Below are 20,458 nucleotides of genomic sequence, written 5' to 3'. Positions count from 1 at the left end.
TTTAAAAATAATGCATGATCAAATTAAAAGTTTCCCAAATTTCGTAGTTTTAACCGTGGGGGGCGACACATCTAAATCTCAAGTTAAGATGGTCAACAGATCTCACACTAGCGAATCAATCTTCGAACAATCTTCTTTCATTTGTCCCATATACTTGCATCGCTCATCAATTTTTTGCAGGAAATCTTCAGAATCGTCATCAATCTTCTTTCTATCTACTCAGCGTGCGCGCAGCTAGCCACAGCAAAACACAATCTTTTTTGCATCGTAGATAGAGTCGTCCCCCTCGGTTTTAACTATGAAAATTTTCAAAATAAAACATATTCTTTTGGGTTAAAAGTGTTTTTTCACTTTCGGCTTGTAATTTTAAAAGTGTATGTTTTAGAATAAAAGTCGAAAAACTGTCAAAAATCTCTTCATTGTAAAGTTTTTGACAGTAATGAAAAAACCGTTTCCCGCCAAATTGGACATGTGAAAAAAACGAGACCAGCAGCTAACATGAGCAGCAGCAGTTTCTTCAAGTTATCTACATTTTCATCCGCCGGCGCGCTTGTTTCTCTTCTGACGCTATCGAGTGGAAGGATCGGAAGGATATTCCAGTTACGGGATTTGGAAGGTAGGTTGATGAAATTTTCGAATACTTTCGAGCTTGCTTCCGATTTTACTAATTTATGTGTTTTCAGCAGCCTCGTCAGTCTTGCCGGAAAAGAAGGCTACTCCCACCATCATCATCACCAACTGTATAATTTGCGATAAAAATGCCCATATTTTAAATTAAACCCTTTCGTGAGTCTATTTAAAAAACATGGATTTTTATTTTGACAGTTCTACAATTCGATTTAAAAGTTTCTACTTTTAAAAGTAAAAAACGAGTTATTTTTGAATTGACAGTGTGCTGACTTTTGTTTTGAATGCAAAAGACTTTCTACCAAAAAGAACCAACGCAAACTTTTAATTCTACCAATGGTTTTTTTCAATTTAATCAATGATAATTTTTTGTGTGTATGCATTTACCTCAATAAGCCTGGTACGCAGCTGAAAAGTAATGACGTTTTTATGTGCTATCGGATAGGACACGGAATGCAAAAGAAATTACTTTTCCTCAGCATTTCTTGACCCAGTACGCAGTTCAAAAGAAATCGGTAAAGGAAAGACATGAAGGTGGCGCATTCTGAATGCAATTTCACTTTCCTTGCGGAATAATGGTCTGATCAATTATTCCGTTAGGTAATGTTGGCGTTTATTGCAAAACTGATGTTTTGGATGCATTAACAACATAAACACATAAACACTAATAAGTGTTGATTTTACAATTTGACGACATCTCCCTATAATCCGAGCTATAATCTCAAAATTTAGCAGACTATAGCTGTCAAATTTTCTTTTGGGAAAAATCCTCAAAAATTACTTTTCCGTTTTCTTTTCAGCTGCGTACCAGGCTATACCCTAAAAAAATATTAAAAACTAAAATTATTCAAGTAATCGTAGTAATTTCGGTAATCGAGAATAATACAAGTAATTTCAAAGTAAAAAAGTAATTTTAACTAGCTGGTTAGTAATCAGAGTAATCTTCGCTAACCTGACTGGCATTGATCGGTAATTAACGCTGGTAGAAACCCCTCGGCACAAGAACTAAAGCAAGTCTGAGAACAGACCTATTTTCGCCGACCATTTTTCCTGTGCCCAAACAATGTCACAGAGAACAGGCCTGGTAATATAAATTGGTCATCTCTTTCATTCTCGCGCTGACGAGTTTACGTCACATTTGACGTTGGACAAGAACAGCGGATGAAAGAATGAGACCAAAAATCCACATTTCTAGACCTGTTCTCCTTGACATTGCTGCCCAATGAGATGTGAGGCGAACGATGAGAAGTCGGAAAAATGTCGAGAGAGAAATACACTGCGTGAGAGAGAATTCTGTGAGCGTGGGAGAGAGCATAAACCACGAGAAGTCGAGAGCGAACATCAGCAGACGTAAGTGTTTCTTCATAGTGAAAGATTGCATATTATAGTGTCCCGTCGCTGTCGTCGTCGTCGTCGAAATTCCAGTGAAAATCAACCAACAAAAACGGTGCAAAATTGCCGAAAAAAGCGTCCGCTTCTACTTTTCGAAGAGGTAAATCAGTTTTTCGTAGAAAATGGAGTATTTTCCTTCCGGAGTGGGTCGGTTCGGGTACGCGATGTTTACATTTTCTGCCCTCGAATGTGTGCAATCTCGCCATCATCCGCCAGGTTATGCGAAGAAGGAGCGCCTGTTTCATGGATGGATGATGTTCGTCCGAAGCCGTCAGCAGCTATTCGTCTTGTCGCTAAGGGCAGAAGAAGCTCAAGGGTCCGGCTGTTTTCTAGCCAAGTGTTATGATATGATTTTTTTTCGTGTGGCTCCGCCATCCGCTGATGTGATTATAAATTTGACATTAGCCGTGCACGTACGCGGAGGAACGAAGCGAGAGAAAGACCAGAGCTGTGCGGAGATAGATGCGGACGATGGCAACCACAAACGGGGCTTTCTGAAGGAAAATGGAGAATGCCCCCGTTTTGTGCGAACGATTTTGGGCTCGCCCGGGATTGGATGGATTTTCCTCCGCAGGCAGATGCATTTTTGGAGCGATGCAATTGAAGCAGGGTCATATCATGGTTCTATCCAATGAAGGAGATTGTATTTGGAGATGCCTTGACCATTTGCACGAAATTATTATGGAAAGTTCAGAAAGACCTTGGATTTGGATTTCATCACCATTGCCTGTTGTTGTTGTTGTTGTTGTTGAAGGTGCTTTTGCTGTTCGCATTTGAACCAGAGTTGCCAGTTCGCATGTTACTGAGTAAATTTTGTCTCATTAGTAGTTTTTGGCGAAAATAAGACATTGGAATCGATTGTCAAGTATCACCACTTTACTATGCAAGCGAAAAGTTGCCTTTATGGCTAGAAAATGTCGTGAAAAATACCAAAACTATATTGTCTCCTTTAGGCTGAAAATCTAAAAAAAAACTTATCCCAGCCATAAGAACCCATTTAGAAAAATAATGTTTAAAAGTGTTTTTCTCAGCTTGCTGCTTCCCATTCGTTACAGTTTTTTATATCTTTATTAAGGAGACTTTCAGTTAATGGAGCAGTTATGATGAACAGGTCAGTACCTACAGGCTACTTTCAAGCCGGAATAATGAGTTGGCGAACACCTATTGTGACCGATGGCATAAATATCTTGTGAAAAAACGATCACCATGATTGTAGTCATGATCAATATTTCACGAACAAGCCACTGCATCTGTTACAACAGAGCATATTTGAAAATAATATTCTTCAATTAATATAAATCGCAATTATTAATTAAATCAATTCAATTAATACAAAGCACTAAATTAGTTGATCTAACCTATAAACTGAATTCAGTGAAGGAACTCCACAGCATACGCCTGCTAAGCCATAGATTGCAGCCCATCGATATGATTATGGTATCGGGACCTCTAGAGAGCCAATATTTATCGATTCTTTAAATAGTCACCTCAGTGATTTTCTTTTCCGAACAAACAGCAGAATGCGCTTCACGAGAGTAAATTACCTGGCATCTCTGCTGTGGCCACCGAAGCCAGCGAAAAATGCATTACACAATATGTATTTCGCTTCGTCCATCATAAACAAAAGTCGAGAGAGCCTATCCTCTATACGGATCGGAGCATCGGAGGTAATAAAGAGAAGCAATAAAAAAAACTGAAGGTAAAGAGATATTCATTGGAATAAGAGTCACCATGCTTGCCTACCTACAACTAATATGATAGTAGTTGGAAGAACGATGATTGTTGTTCGCCTAGTACGACCAATATACAGTGCGGAGCCGAAGGAAAAGCAATTGTGAGCATTGTGAGAGCAGCAAATGTGCTAGGAGAATAGAGAAGAGAGTCTTCATAACGAAGGAACCATACCTATATCGTAAAAAAAAAAAACTTGAAAGTCTCTCATCGCGGATGGATGTGTATCTTCTTCCATCAAAAATTGGATTTGCGGTTCGCTGGTTGCAGGCGTACTGTTGTTCTTTTCCTCTGCGCTGACTTTCTAAGTGGCTGGCATCCGATGAATGGGTTATACCTTCAAAAGGTTGGCTCTCGGTGTTGGTGTCAGACGAATCGCCTTGTGTAGTTTTTCGCCCATTTCAATAGACAAATGTATGCGCGATTTGGTGCAATTGAGAAAAGACGAGTGGAGTTTTTCATCATCGTCAATAATTAAGCTCTCTATTTGGGGTCAGTTTTTACAATTTTGATTGCTGATTTCCAGTGGAAAACTCATTCATTGCGTACCGGCCGAAAATGTGTAGCGTGATGCAATTTCTTCTATCCATCAGCGCATCTCACCAAATGCCTCTCGTTACAGGTTTCTTTTATTTTTGGTTTTCCTTTGGTTTCCTTTCCTGGTCCTTCCAGCAGTTAGTGGAAGCCGGTTGCTGATCCTTCTTCTTGCCAATTTCCAACTCGAAAAACATCACCGCACACCGTCAGGCCGTAAAGCGAACAGTTCACTCTATTTGAAGTCCCCAAAACGACAACCCATCGGATATACAATGGCCGATCAGCAGCAGTACTTCCTCAAGTGGAATGACTTTCAAACTAATATGGTGACCTCGTTCCGGCACCTCCGTAACGAGAAAAGCTTCACAGATGTGAGTATGGTTCTAGTGCTGCCTATGTACTCGGACTTAAATTTACGTTTTTTATTTTAGGTAACCCTGGCATGCGAAGGGCAGACGTGCAAAGCTCACAAGATGGTGCTATCTGCTTGTAGTCCTTACTTCAAGTCGTTGCTGGAGGTAAGTGGACATCACATGTCGTGTATTGATTTGTTCGCAGGATATAGGTCATAGTCGATCGGTGAACTATGAACTCTGACAGCCATGTCCGGATCAATAATAGGGCTTGTTGTTTCGCAAAAATGCCCGACAAGTGGGTTTGAGAAAAGTGGTTCTCATAGTTTAGGGCCGATTTATTCATTTGCAATGGAGTGTTTAATTTCCGTTGAGGACTAACTGTGTAGAAGTGATTGTCAAGGTCGATAACCCAAGTTGTACCCACCACTTTTATTCGGTTGATTTCTAATTAGGGGAATTATTTACGTATTCTCGTCAATCTAATCAGCGTCCGCGCTTCTATTAGCGTTTTTCTTAGCGTCACGCACACATATTACGTGTTTGTTTGTTTACATTTATCTGCTGCTTGCTTCTCTGTCCATTCCAATCGACAGAATAATTTATTGTCCAAATCTGTTTGAATGCGTTTTTACAACGCTCCAAACTGTGCTCAAGTGAGTGACTATTGTCGGCAGCCTCTTTATCCTCGGTAACCTTTCCATTTGAACTGCTTGTCAACCAGCTGTTCTATCATCGGCAACTCTAAATCAGCCGAATAGTTTATTGTATTTGTACTAGTCTACATCGGTTGATGAAAATATGGCAAAAACAGGATTGCTCAGTCGTAAACCTGAAATCAGATTGAAGCTGAAAGACTACAGCTGGGTTTAGACAGGGCAAGTTAATTGATCAAGTCAGTTGAATTCAACTGACTTGAACGCGAATTGAACGTGTAAACCATGCCATTCAACTGACTTGATCAACTCACTTGAATTGAAAAAAGTTGAACCAGGCTCAACTTTTCAAGCCAATTGAATTCAACTGAGTTGATCATTTGACTTGCCTAGTCTAAACTACCCATAATCGCATATCACTCCCATCTTTCCTTGATTTCCTATCCATATGGGACTGATATGCGATTATAGGCAGTAAACCCAGCTTAAGGGATCGTGTGAACACATTCAACAAAGTGTTTTGATGGGAAAATATAGTGAAATTAACGTTTAAATTTTAGTTGCCGAAAACAGTCAATAGCGGCGCCGGTGGTGTAGTAAGCGTGATTATCTCTCACCCCAGCAGGCCTGGGTTCAATCCCAGTCGGCACCGCCTTGATGTTCTGAGGCATAACATCTCTGATCACGCCTTCCTTCGGAAGGGAAGTACAGCCGTTGTTCCCCGGTTCATGAGTTGATGGGTCGATAGGTAGGGTCCAGGTGTGGGAGCTGCTTCCCTGGCGTCGGTAGCATTGGTGCTCAGCACGGAAAACGAGATCGACGGAAAACAAATCAAGGAAAAAAGAAGAAAACAGTCAATGGGTACCGAAGCCGACCTTTAACCTGATTGATCTGAGTTTTTGAAAGTCATTAGTTTATGGTAGGGTCGACACTAATCACATTTAAAAAAGTAGAAGAGTTTGTGCCTAGGGGCACGAACGGAAACTTGGCGTAGAACCGCGATGGGTAGGTACACTTGTTTTTGGGTTGGATTCTTTTAATTGTTCAAAAATCTATAATTTTAACATTCAAAGTGTTTTTTTTTGTTACTTTATACGCGAAGTTAGCGATTTTCAGAGTTGTTTGGAAATGCTAACATAAAGCTTTAGGGTGATAATTTTTAGCTAGAGAATGAACCATCTTCTAAAGATCATTCTCTAGCTAAAAATTACAACACTAAAGCTTCTTGTTAGCATTTCGAACCAACTCTATAATTTTAACTCAATAATTTTTAAAATGGTGTTCCGCTTGTTGTTTTATCTGGTATCCCTCAAATGGATTGTTGCAGTGTTAAAAAGGGTCCCGAATAATTAGGCACTAATGCTGTCGACCGAACAATCTCGCAGCTGCTACGACCTGTAATCGAGACAAGTTTGTTACTTTTATTGCTATACAGATAATTGTTTCAACAAGCTACATACAAAATGTAATGGATATCAACAGTAAGACCTGTATTAATGCGAAATTTCGTAATTGATCACGAATATCTCGCGATCAGAACATTTTAGCTTGAAATCCCTCCAATACATACTCGGTAATTAGAAAACAGTCCAAACATGTCATGTACCTAATATTAAAAGCTCTGAGGCTGAAAAGTTCGGTGCTCGACGAAAAGTACGTTTATTGTTGTTTGACATCAACAGGCTGGATGAAGCACCAATGATATTAACCTTATCAACTATAGTAAAAAAATACGTTCAAGCATGGTCATAACATAAAAATCATTAAAACACATATATCTTATAGTCAGTTGTTACTCCTGCCGGCGAAAAACAGAAGAAAACTTTCGATGAAGCTCATCACAATACCTATGAAAGTCGAAAACAGATGCAACTCTGTTGAATATTTTCTGCAGTCCGCAAATCGTGTCCATAATTTGTGCGACGTAGAGGCAGTCTTAGCATAAGGTTATTACGAAGCGGTCGGGGTTGAACATTCAGGTCAATTTGCCTCAGGATGGCGTCGCAATCTGTCCTTCCTTGCAGAATATCGGCCAAGGTTAGGGCTCTAGTCCGGAGAAGTTCTAGGTCGATAAGTTGACAACGGCTTTCGTAACTGCACCAACTAGCGAATACATTCAACTGACGTTGAAGAAAGTGACCGTCAACAATGGAGCAGACTCGTAGGAAGATTTTGAGGTCATCTGCATATGATAACCGAGGAGCTTCGATGCCCAGATGCACGTCGTTGAAGTACGGTATAAAAATAACGGTCCCATGTGGCTTCCCTCAGGTATAACTGATGTGGCGAAGAAGCTAGCTGATCTGCAATCTCCTATGGCAACCTTTATTTGCCGACCGGTAAGATATGATCGAAACCAACTCAGAAGATTACCGCATACACCGAGCCTGCCGAGTTTAGCAATCGCAATAGCATGGTTCAACTTGTCGAATGCTGCGGATAGATCTGAATAAATAACGTCCGTTTGAACCCGATCCGACATGCTTTCGGACATATATACGATGTGAGACACAGCAGATTGGTGGTTGTAGAGCGGCCGACAGTAAACCCATGTTGATCAGCACTCAAATACTGCTTGCAATGGGACAGCAACGGTTCCATAATCACTAGCTCGAATAGCTTCGAAACGGCACTTAACGATGTAATTCCTCTATAGTTATCCACAGCTTGTTTCCTTCCTTTTTTGGGGACGGGAAATATGTGCGCAATTTTCCAGCAAGATGGAAATATTCCACTAGCAAGAGAGAGACATTCGGAACAGGCGATGAAGCGGAATAAACAAGCTAGCAATATGTCCCTTCAAAAATACAGATGGAACTCCATCAGGTCCAGGATTGAAGGATGACTTGATCAGAGTCGCGGCCTTAGAAATCATCTCAGCATTAACATCAATTGCACCCAGCGTTTAATCATTTACTGGAACGTTCCTGGCAGCCAGGTTAATATGGTCGTCAGTTAGTATCTCATTAGTGAATACACTGGCAAACTTGTCGGAAAAAAGGCGGCATATATCCTGAACGGTGGCAGCAACTTCTCCGTTGAATTCCATAGACGATGGGAGGCCGGTCTTTCTGCGTTGCTCGTTCACGTAGTTTCAAAAGGATTTCGGGTGTAACTTAAGTTTGCGCTGGATGCCTCGTTGGAAACTTGAAAAGCATTCACGACTGACTCGCTGGGACATGTGATTCAGCCTCACATAATGTAGTTTCAGAGGAAGCGTGCGATACTGCGTAAATATTCTCAATGCTGCTCTCTTGATTGACTTCATCCTACGTAACTCTCTCGTCTGCCAGGGAGGGTGAGACACTTTTCGGGACGTGTCTGTCAATGACATATGCCAAGACATGTGAAAAGGTTTGCATGTTCTCGCATACCATGCTAGATAATACATCTATGATGCTACGGTGGTCAGCTTTACGGAAGTCATAAGAAACCGTACCAAGATAATCGTCGAAATCACGCACGAGTTTGTCCTCAACAGTGACAATTAGAGGAGGGTGATGAGGAACTAGCTTAGTTAGTGCACAAGGAGCCGAGTAAATTAATGGAGCCCTGTCCTGTGTGCTCACGAAGCAGAGGTCCAAAATACGATCATTTTCGTTAACTACATGGTTAATTTGAGAAAGCGTTGCTGCGCTATAGTTGTCGAGAAGGCTAATAGATCCTGCGTGAAATGTAGAGCTATCAGGATCTGGATACAGGAATCCGCTATTAGATGGACTCCACGAAACGCCTGACAGATTGAAGTAACCAATAATGAATATCTCATCAACTGGAGTGGCACTTCCGATAACTGTGAAAACTGAGTATCGATGAGTTCATTGTCCCGGACTCGATCAGGCGCATAGTGTGCGATCACCCAGATTGATGGCTGTCCAAATCTGCTTCACATACATAGTTCCATGAATCGTTCTCGATGGCCTTTGCCTCCAACCCGCCACGGACAGACTTCGTAGTCAGGACCGAATACTTGACTGGAAAGCGTTCGATTATCGAGTCACGTTTCGCACAGGACAATTACATCGTAGCAACAATCCGATACAACTAGGCGGTACTCTTCAACATCAGAATTCATTCCACCGGCGTTTTGGTAGAAGATCACGACGTCCTGCTTCCGGCAAGAAATCGAAAGACTGCTCTTCCTTGAAATCACAGATACATCAGGCAATAACTGACCATCATCAGGTCTGATTGGATACTCGCCGTGGGTAGGAAGACCCCCTCTCCACATCCGACAGCAGGTCCGGAACGACTATGATGAACGAAGGCTGCTGATGGCAGGACTGAGACGGAGGGATTGGGGGCTTCCACGGGGCTTTCTACGGCGCGTTCCGGGTTCCCAGGATAGGGAGTTACAGAGGCATCATCACAATGACTAACATAGTCCGAATTGCTGAAAATTTAATCGGCATCAGGCAGTGAATAGTCAATATATTGATCGTACTTCCCTGTAGAGGCAAGGTGGAAAACTCCTGATTCATATCCAGCCACAGGGCCAGAACGACTATGCTGATGAACGCTGGTAGGAATCGGCACGACTGGGCTGGAGGAACCAGAAGCTTCCAAAGAGCGGTCTATTGTGCGTCCCGGAGATGAATTAGGATTGTTCGAACAGTAAAGCGGATGTTGTGAATGAGCAGTATCAGAAGTGCTTCACAACTGGAAACAACCGGCAGATGCTTGAGGTGTTGCACTGGAACTCGGAAGCTTTTTTTTTTTTTCCTTTTATTTGTTTTCCGTCGATCTTGTTTTCCGTGCTGAGCACCAATGCTACCGACGCCAGGGAGGCAGCTCCCACACCTGGACCCTACACGGATAGAAATCTCCTTATACCTTTTAGCAAATTTATATTGCTGATTATTCATAAAATCAAGAACAACATGTGAAAAGGGCATACAAGCTTTTTGTAAACAAACATTCTTATGCCTTTTTCTCGCCACCCATATGACACCAACGCAAACCATCAACATCGCCGGATAGGGGAAGGTTTCCCCTTTCCGATGATGTAGTTAGTTTGCGTGAGCAACCTTCGGTTGGCGAGAAGAGGGCCTACAAAGGTTTGTTTACAAAAAGCTTGTATGTCCTTTTCACATGTGGCTCTTGAAATGTATAAGTCAGCTAATAAGTAGACGCCTTGCAAAAAGTTAATGAAGATCATGTGTCAAATGAAATGTATAAGCGGTCACACATACCTTTTATGCATTCTTATAGGACCTATGTGGTTTGTCTTATGGAATGTATAAGGCTGATGTTTTGGCAAAAATGTATAAGCGAAACACATGGATAAAATAATTGATTTTCGTTTCGTGTACCTATCGACTCATCAACTCATGAACCGGGGACCAACGGCTTTACTTCCCTTCCGAAGGAAGGCGTGATCAGAGATGTTATGCCTCAGAACACCCGGCGGTGCCGACTGGGATTGAACCCAGGCCTGCTGGGGTGAGAGGTAATCACGCTTACCACTACACCACCGGTGCCGCTAACACGGAAGCTAATCAGGAAAATTACTGTAACTAATGTATGCATGCCCCGTAACGTGGGTAGATCACCTTTTCGTGGTACGTTACGGATTGTAAGATCTACCACCGATTCCTAGTCCTGACTACTTCAAACTAGAGAAACAGGATTTTTCAGTAATCAAAGGAACACATATTAGTCCTTGTTACTTTTTATACCTTGTTGATAGTGACAAGACTCGGCTTTGTCCACCGAGGATGATCTTGAAACAAGGAAAAAATTAGTTAGTTAGTCTTCACCTATGTGATTTCTAATCTTCTATTCGTTGTTCCCTAGTTTGAAGTGGATAAGACTAGGGTTCTGATACATGGTCATTATCGGTGTCATTCCTTAATTTTGTTGCTAAGGAATCCAATTTTTACTGAAAATGGAGTGCGCCGTTGGAGGGTGTTTCAACACTCCGAAGGGTATAAATAGCGGGACCTTTCAATTAGAATCGATTCCCTGCGATGAAGGCAAGAATGACAATTTTATCAAAACCGAATACTTCATCATTTCTCAATAGTGATGGAGTAATACGACATGCACTAAACTAAGGACACGGGATATACTACAATAGATCCAATTACTGGTGGTGTTAGGTTCCGAACAGAGGAAAACAAGTGTATGCATACTTGCCTGAAGACGATGGTTGGGAGACCCCACCATCGAACTCGACCGCAGGTCCAGAACGACGCTGATGGCAGGAAATAGAACGATTTTGATGGCGGGAAACAGCTAGCGCAACTGGATCGAGTAGTTCGAGGTCTCTCATAATGCGACAGGCAGTGCGTTCTAGTTTACAGCGTTCCAATTCACAACGCGGAGATGGAAGTTGAGAACTCGGAAGGTCCCGGAACAGGAGAGATCGTGATAGCAGGCGTGTTCAAACGAGGCATCCACATGTTTTTTTAACCGTCTTCAAATTCACGCAACAAAATTCCTTTCGGCCATGTATCCGATGTAAGAGCAACTTCACGTAGTTTGGGAGCCAATCCGACTTTGTACGATATGAAACTCATACGACTGAGGTTGGTTCCTTTTTTAACTAGCGGCAAAACCTTAATCGGATCATCGCACTGTACACAACCTTTGACCAGCTTCTCGATTAATTCCGATTTCACGTTCGGATGTATACGAGAAAGGTACAGCCAAAACAGCTCGGTGGGTTCAGGGACAGTAAAGACATTGTCATCCGTTACTGCTTTAGTACCACCAACAAGTGGTTTGCTGGTGAGCCTTCATCGCAGCGCCGTTTTAATGGATGTTGACGCATAAGATCGCCAGAACTCAAGTGTGTTGGAGATGTCAATGCGATTCGTTTCGACAGCTGAAAGGTCTGCTGTCCTTGCTTAGCCATTTCCTCCCTAAGCTCAGCGTATGCGATTTCATGTTTCTCGGTGATATAATTGATCGATGCTGATACCAAAAGACGAAACAGCAGTTTTGAACCGGGCACATTTCATCAGCAATAGAGCGATTTCAAGCAGTAAATGTCTGTGAAGTTCTTAGTAATCTTGAAGACAAAGCCAAGAGTTCTGGACGCTTTGTCGACGACATACGATATATGGTGTGAGTATGTCAGCTTTGAGTCTAGAAAAACGCCTAAGTCTGTCACGCAATGCACCCGTTCGATAGTCGTGCCTAGTAGTTTGTAGTTGAAAATAATCGGTTGTTTCTTGCATGAGAAAGTAATGATTGTACAATTAGCTGGGTTGACCACCAGTCGGTTTAGACTACACCAGTAAGCAAAGACGTCAATCTGATTTTGGAGAGAACGGCAGTCGGCGAGTGAGCGAATGCGCAGAAAAACTTTCAGATCGTCTGCAAACGATAATCGTGGTGAATGTCGTCGAAGTAAAGGAGAAATACCAATGGTCCCAGATGGCTACCCTGAGGTATACCAGACTTTGCGCAGAAGCTTGCTGAGCAAAAAGTACCTAAAGTTACTGTCGGTTGGCGCTCCGTGAGGTATGAACGAAACCATCTCAAAAGATTTCCACCGATTCCTAGCCTATCAAGCTTAGCGATCGCAATTTCGTGGTTAAGCTTATCGAAGGCTGCTGTAAGATCTGTGTAAATAACGTCCGTTTGGGTCCGAGCAATCAAAATTTCTGTGATCCAAGACGTTAGGTACAGCAGTTTCGTAGTTGTGGAATGTCCAGTTATGAATCCGTGTTGATCTATACTTAGATATTGCTTGCAATGCGCATTTAGCGACTCTATGACAACCAATTCAAAAAGTTTAGATACAGCACTCAGCGACGGGATTCGGGTAGATTTTTACGTCACGTTTGCTTCCCTTTATATGAACAGGAATCATATCCGCAGTCTTCCAGCAAGACGGAAAGAGAGAGAGCTGGAACATGGATCTTAAAGACAAGTGATGTTCTTTTGACGTAGGACTACGTCTTTGATTTCTATATGGGGGTACACTTTGTGAAAACCGAAAATGGAACATGTAACAAATTAAGAAAGATTTTGAACGTTAATAACTCAGCTGCCCCTGGTCCAATTTCAATGATTTTATCACCAATCGATCAGAAATATGGCTACGCATTGATAAAAATGCTTCCAAATGTTGATTTTCAACAAGAAACTATTGAAAAACTGGCAAATGTTCAGCATTGTCCAAAAGCGTCGAATTAACTAACAAATCCACCAATTACCTACATGCATATGCTGCTTCCCCAGCACAGTCGTCAGAGAGTAGTAAGTAGACGAAACAAGTCGAAGTGGCAAGTGACAAGTCGTTTACACACTCATCGCCATGTTCAGAACGAAACGCAAATTCTTCGAGATAGCCACCATCCGTTGTCTGGCTCGCCGTGGCGGTGTCTGACGTATCTCCGGTTTGATTTACGAGGTGTGCTGAAGGTGTTCCTGAAAAATGAGATCCGTGATGCTGTCACCTACACTAAACACGCCAAGCGTAAGCGGCCATGGATGTCATCTACGTTTTTGAAGTGACAGAGACGCACTCTGTTTGGTTTCGGAGGTTAAATCATCACCAACATTGGAAACAAAACGGCTCTTTTCAGGGCCACCAAGCTTATTACAGAAAAGAGTAGGAATATAATTCATCTGTCTGTTTGTCCATATTCAGAACCACCGACCACACAAAATGCTCATGTAATCAAACTGGAAGCAGGGATACAAATTATTTTGATCAACCTTGATCAACTTTGAATCGCCACGGCCGGATATTTTCGATGGAAGAAGCAAAAATCTAGCATCTAATTCGACGAAGACGTCAGGAAACATTTCTGGATCAACAATAGAATAGAGCCCATCAGCATTTGTGAACAAACCGTTCCAAAGCCTCACAAATCGAAGGCCGCTCACACAAACCAACACCAACATCTTGTAGGTAGAAGTTTTCCCTATCCGATGATGGTGTTGGTTTGTGTGGGTGGCCTTCGCTTTGTGAGTAAAGGGCTTTGGAACGGTTTGTTTACAAATGCTGATGGGCTCTTTTATATTGTTGATCCAGATTTGTGAAGCCGAGTTATTTACGAAAGAGAGTGTCGATGAAGAGAATCGATCAATGTAGATAGGACCTATTGAAAAGTGACGCGAGATTTGTTTTCCGTACTGAGCTCCAATGCTACCGACGCCAGGGAGGCAGCTCCCAGAGATGTTATGCCTTAGAACATGCCGATGGCGCCGACTGAGATTGGACACAGGCCTGCTGGGGTGAGAGGTAATCACGCAAACCACAGACGCCGATATCTATCACGGCGAATGAGAACGACCCAAATTTGAGTTTAGTTATCTCAGAAATAAGAAATAAAGTGCAGGAAATCAGGGATGAGTAAATTTGCCTCATGTTTTCCCAGGTTTTTCCAGGATTTTCCAGGGAAAAATTCCCGAATTTGAGAAAAGTAAAGATTGGATTCACTCAGTCTATTGGCACTACTCCGAGACTGAATAAAATTTTCGTCAATCTCCTCATTTTCTGGCAGATTTTTTAGGTTTTCCACACGAAATCATGAGACAAATTTACTCATCGCTGAGTTCCTACACTTTTGGCGATTATGAGTGAACTAAACTCAAATTTGGGTCGTTCTCATTCGCCGTGTATGCAAAAAGAAAATAGCCAGTGTCGCTACTTGATAGCAAACTACTCATAATGGGAGGAGTCTTTGTAGCTTTTATACCACTTGGTTGCACATCATTCTGCTTTAAGCTAAAAAATATAAAGCAGCGCTGCTGTCGGGTATCAGCTCATTTTCGCTTCGGACGGCGTGGTCAGCAATAGCAGCAGTAGGTCGTGGCAAAGGAGGTGCCAATCGTCATCGCAAATTCTTCGAGGTAACCACCATCCGTCGTCTGGCTCGCCGGGGCAGTGTCTGACGTATCTCCGGTCTGATCTACGAGGTGTGCTGAAGGTGTTCGTGGAAAATTAGGTCCGTGATGCTGTCACCTACTCTAAACACGCCAAACGTAAGTGGCCATGGATGTCCTCTTCGATAAAACGGCCCTTTTCAGGGCCATCAAGCTTACATCAGTAAAGAGTTGGAATAGAATTTATCTGTGCTTGTTTGTCCATATTCAGAACCACAAGCCCCCAACGACCACACAAACTTGGAAGCAGGGGTGCAAGTGATTTTGATTGATTCTCGTAATCAACTTTCTTTTTGATAAAGATTACTACAAATTTGGATCGCCTACAATTCAAAAACGGAAAGAGTTGAGATAGTAGATATTTCAGGCATAACATTTGATAACGGCACAAAAGCATTTGTAAACAAACCTTCTAAGGCCCTTTACACGCGAACCAAAGTACGCCCACGCAAACCAACAACATCGTCGCATAGGGGCAACTATTACCTTTCCGAAAGTGGTATTGGTTTGCGTGGGCGTACTTTAGTTCGCGTGTAAAGGGCCTTAGAATGTTTGTTTACAAATGCTTTTGTGCCGTTATCAAATGTTATGCCTGATTTGATCAATTAAAAGAACTTAATGCTCTTCACATTTATTCCGTCCACTAGCGGTCCTACGTCAAGCTTCCGTTCGTGCCCCTAGGCACAGACCCTTCTACTTTTTAAGATTAATCGACGGAACAACACCGGGCCAAGCCTTAGCTGAAGTTTTAAGTTTAGATGCTGCTCTAGAAATCGTATCTGTAGTGGCGTCGACAACGCTAAGCGTTTGGTTGACCAAAGGAACATTACTGGCCGCGGAAGTAATGATATTAGCGGAGAGTTGCTCGTCTTCAAACACACTAGCAAATGTGGCAGAGAACAGGTTGCAAATATCTTGTTGATTGCCAGCAGTTTCACCATTAAAAATCATGGAAGAGGGTAAGCCGACTTCCCTGCGTTGCTCATTTACGAAGTTCCAGAAGGATTTCGGGTGTGATTTTAGGCGCCGTTGAATCCTCCTTTGATAGCGTTGAAAAAAGAGACGACTTAACCGCTTATACTCGTGGTTGAGTCTGATATAGTAGCATTTCAGCGGCAGTGTGCGGAAACAACCTCTAATTGTACTCAACCTGCCATTGAAGGACGAAAAACGGTTTGGGTGAATCCGTGGGCAACATCGCCCACGTGCATACTTACTTACTACTTAACGATCCTGCGCACCTCCAGGGGTTCGGTCAACGTTCTTAATTTCTCTGTTTAGGCTCCGCCGCCACGAGCCTCTGGGTCTGCCTCTGCTGCGATGTCCTGCTGGATTCCAGTCCAGTGCTTGCTTGCATATTTCGTTTCCGCTCCGTCGAAGTGTGTGGCCGACCCACCTCCACTTCCGTTCACGAATTTCTGTCTCTATCGGCTTCTGATGGCACAAACGATGAAGCTCGGAATTTGAGATCCAATTGTGGGGCCACCATGCACGAATTATGTACCGCAGGCATCGGTTGATAAACACCTACAGCTTCTGAGTGTTCTCCGCTGATACACACCATGTTTCACTGGCGTATAACAGCACAGACTTCACGTTCGAGTTAAAAATTTGGATTTTGGTGCGTCGACTGATCGGATTCGCTCTCCATACATTTCGCAAACTGGCAAAAGCGGCCCTCGACTTCTTGCATCCACGGGATAAATGAGTATCTCCTTCCAACAACAGGATCCTACAACCGGTAAAAAAACAGGCCATCCAACAGGAGGATGTCCCAATGAGTGGGAAGAAGGGCCCATCCTCTTGTCACGAAATATTTAAGACGGAGTTGGCGTTTACACTCTCCCCATCTATTTCGCTTCGCTTTAATGTTTCATATAATAATGGAATAAAAGTGCTAGATGAGTGTTCACTCGGCTGTCGACAAAAGCAGACCACTCTCGATGTGTGCTACGCGATTGTCTGTTTTCTCTTCAGCAACCATTGTGTGGTCCTCCTCATTGTTCTTCATCAGCAGTTCTTTCGGTCGATGCGTCGTCGACTTTGGAAAGCAACCGTTTCGTGATGAGTGTGTGAGTGCTGACCACGTTTTGCGTCCATTGCTGCAATGGACGCGCTCTGACCCTCGTTGGCGTACAACAGTTTGCCATACAATGAAACTACTGGAAGCGGCTCCAGTTCTGATGGAGGAAGCTTTTTGGATAGTGGAAGATAAAGTGTTTATTGTGTTGTACCTTTTGACTATATTTTTAAGATGTATTGTATAGTGACCAAGAATCCTCAGCTCTGTTAAGTTAATTCGGTTGAGCCTTATCAAATAAATTAATGAACAAAAAAAAAAAAAAAGTGCTAGATAGAGCTGGAATTAGGGCGTAACAGCCTTGGTAAACAATTACTTGTCTCGGTGACTTCTTGGAATTCAAGGCATGGCTACACAAACCAACGTGTTCATCGGATAGGGGTCTTCTAGTCTTCCCCTACTCGATGATGGTCTCGATTTGCCAGCGATAGCCATGACTGTCGAGAAATCATCGAGAGAAGTCATTGTTTACAAAAGCTGTTACGCCCTAATCCCAGCTCTATCTAGAGTTAAAAGAAAAATAAAGGAAAGATCTGTTACAAAGGAATCCATAACATAACGATGATTTCGAAGCTACTCCTTAGCAATATGAACGTAGGCCTAAAGGAGATTGTGCTTTATTAGTTTGAGTCATAGGATCATCGATCGTGGATTTCGATGATTTCAAGAAATACTTTGGAAGAGTTAACATGCACAGTAACGATTTCTTCCGTTCGGAGTTGATCCTTATACTACGCATTATAAAATATAAATTCTACTTCCTGAAATGGCTCGCACCGTTTCTTTTGATCATATAAATCCTGTTTCAATCTTTCGTTTACTCAAATCGTTAGTGATAGATTCAGTAAAGAACAACTTTGTGAGACAGTTATGCGTAGAATTTCCATTGGACAACTAGACTTGATGTTGTGATGTACTGGGCCTATACAGTATAAATTACATGTTTTCTATTTTCATTCGAAATTCCTTAAAAAAAATCCTTAAAAAGTACTGTTTTATGAGCAAAAATGATAAACGTCCAAAAGTAGCATGGGACAGATATGCGTAGAACGGCAGTATAGGAAGGTGGCACCATGCTATCAGTAGTGGTGAGATCAAATCTGACAGCATACTGTATGCAGTAACAGTAATTCAATAATATAATTTCTATATCGCTGGTTTCTTCTTTTCAACCCACAGGAAAACCCCTCCAAGCATCCGATCATCATCCTAAAGGACGTGTCTTACAGCCACCTGCAGGCGATCCTAGAGTTTATGTACGCCGGCGAGGTGAACGTGTCTCAGGAACAACTGCCGACGTTTTTGAAAACCGCCGATAGACTGAAAGTCAAGGGTCTCGCAGAGACCCCTACGAATATCAAGCGAGAGGGTTAGACGGAGAGGACTGGTGTGTTGTTGCGTTATGCCGTATTCTTTCGTCTCCTAATGCGCCCCGCTCGGCCCCAGAACCTCCTAATCAGTCACACAGATACACATGTAGAACAAACACAGAAACATAAGCCTCACATTATTAAGCTGATGGTAACTAAAATTTCGCTAGGATTTCTGAGATGGAGCTGCGAGCGGTGCAACAAATATTAAGGTAAATTTTCTGATGAACCGTATACCTATTCTTACACACTCACACATACACATACACACACGCATGAGCTAGACGAAAGATAGTGAGCGAGCAACCGTGCGTATAGTAAGAATATTAAAATTAAACTCTAATTATACAACAAAAACTTGCGAAAGAGGGCGGCAGACAACCGATCTTTTTTGCATATTTTTTTAGTTTTTACTACCGATAGTAACGGTTAATTCCAAAACAACAATAATTATTGAAGACAAGAGCAATTATCTTCCTACAGTTTTATTCAGTTGTTTGATCGTATGAAGATGCACTTTTCCCACTTTTTATTTGCATAAAACTTAAACGACAGAAGCATAACAAAAGTTGATTGACAGAGTACAGTCAAGTTAGAGGCTGTACGGAATAAAAGATGAAAAGCGACGGAAAATGGAGCGTGAGGAGAGCTGCTTTTTTTTTAGAGAGGGAACAGAATTCATTCGACAATTGGCATACCGAGTTTTGTTTGGCCTGAAATGCGCGTTTTCGGTGAAATGTGTAAATATGAGAGAAACGACAATGGGGAAATGCAGTGCTAATTAATTAGGGAATGCGCACTTAAAAGATATGAAAGCGGGAGTAAATCTGATTAAATTTATGGAAGAGAACCCGTGCAGAATATATACTAAAGAATGGATCAATTTTAAAGTAGGAAATATATATCACTTGCAAGAGGATGATGATTATCTTCCGGATTTTATTTTAATACCTTCTTTCTTTTTTCTTGTGAAATCGTCTAAATTGCATAAACAGAAGAAAATAAAAAGTAAACGGAATCAAAGTATAAGTTTCTTTCCCTCTATTTCTGCGTCATCTATCTCACGCTATTTGATTAAGACGTGTACTGCTATTATTATATATTTTTTGTTAGCACAATTGTATTTCACGAGACAGTAAAATTTTGTAGGAATTACATTAAAAGTAACTGCAAAATATTGTTGCTAGATCCGAAAGCCCTTGAATAGGTTCGACAGGTCTCTTCGTTAGATGATTGGTTAGGCTGACAATCGAAAGCAGAATATCGAAACGGCTTACCCATCTCCACTTACGCTATCAAATTTCTGTTGGTTAGGGGAAAGTTGGGCAGTTTCGGCATAGGGGCAATTTGACCACCCTACGATAAGAAAATTTCAAAGATTGTCTTTATGTATTTTTTTCCGGGACCTAACACTACTGCGACCAGTAAATTGATCTATTGTAGTATATCCCGTGTCCTTAGTTTAGTGCATGTCGTATTACTCCATCACTATTGAGAAATGATGAAGTATTCGATTTTTTTACAGTTGCCACTTTTGCATTTATCGCAAGGATCCGACTCTAATTGAAAGGTCCCGCTATTTATACCTTTCGAAGTGTTGAAACACCCTCCAAAGGCGCGCCCCTTTGTCAGTCAAAATTGGATTCCTTAGCAACAAAATTAAGGTATAACACCGATAATGACCATGCATCAGAACCCTAGTCTTAACCACTTCAAACTAGGGAACAACGAATAGAAGATTAGGAATCACATAGATGAAGACTAACTAACTCATTTTTTCCTTGTTTCAAGATCATCTTCGGTGGACAAAGCCGAGTCTTGTCACTATCAAACAAGGCATAAAAAGTAACAAAGACTAAGATGTGT

The 20,458-nt window shown here is 41.9% G+C and overlaps 2 protein-coding genes across 2 annotated transcripts in view; one reads left to right on the top strand and one right to left on the bottom strand.

Moving 5' to 3' along the window:
• The window catches only part of LOC135711025 (uncharacterized), a 267,172-nt gene that overhangs the window by 49,454 nt on the left and 197,260 nt on the right, over positions 1–20,458 (bottom strand). The window lies entirely within an intron of this gene.
• lolal (lola like) lies at positions 1,979–19,759 on the top strand. The gene is made up of 4 exons (XM_065233775.1): positions 1,979–2,119; positions 4,373–4,658; positions 4,719–4,805; positions 18,402–19,759. The coding sequence occupies exons 2-4, from the start codon at positions 4,560–4,562 to the stop codon at positions 18,594–18,596; spliced, it is 381 nt and encodes a 126-aa protein (XP_065089847.1). The 5' UTR covers positions 1,979–2,119; positions 4,373–4,559; the 3' UTR covers positions 18,597–19,759.

Source organism: Ochlerotatus camptorhynchus, unplaced genomic scaffold, assembly GCF_037179485.1.
Source record: "Ochlerotatus camptorhynchus isolate MF236.1 unplaced genomic scaffold, CSIRO-AGI_Acam_v1.1 ptg000416l, whole genome shotgun sequence".
NCBI lineage: Eukaryota > Metazoa > Arthropoda > Insecta > Diptera > Culicidae > Ochlerotatus > Ochlerotatus camptorhynchus.
Note: the sequence above shows the minus strand (reverse complement) of the source record. Positions and strands in the feature narration are given on the sequence as shown.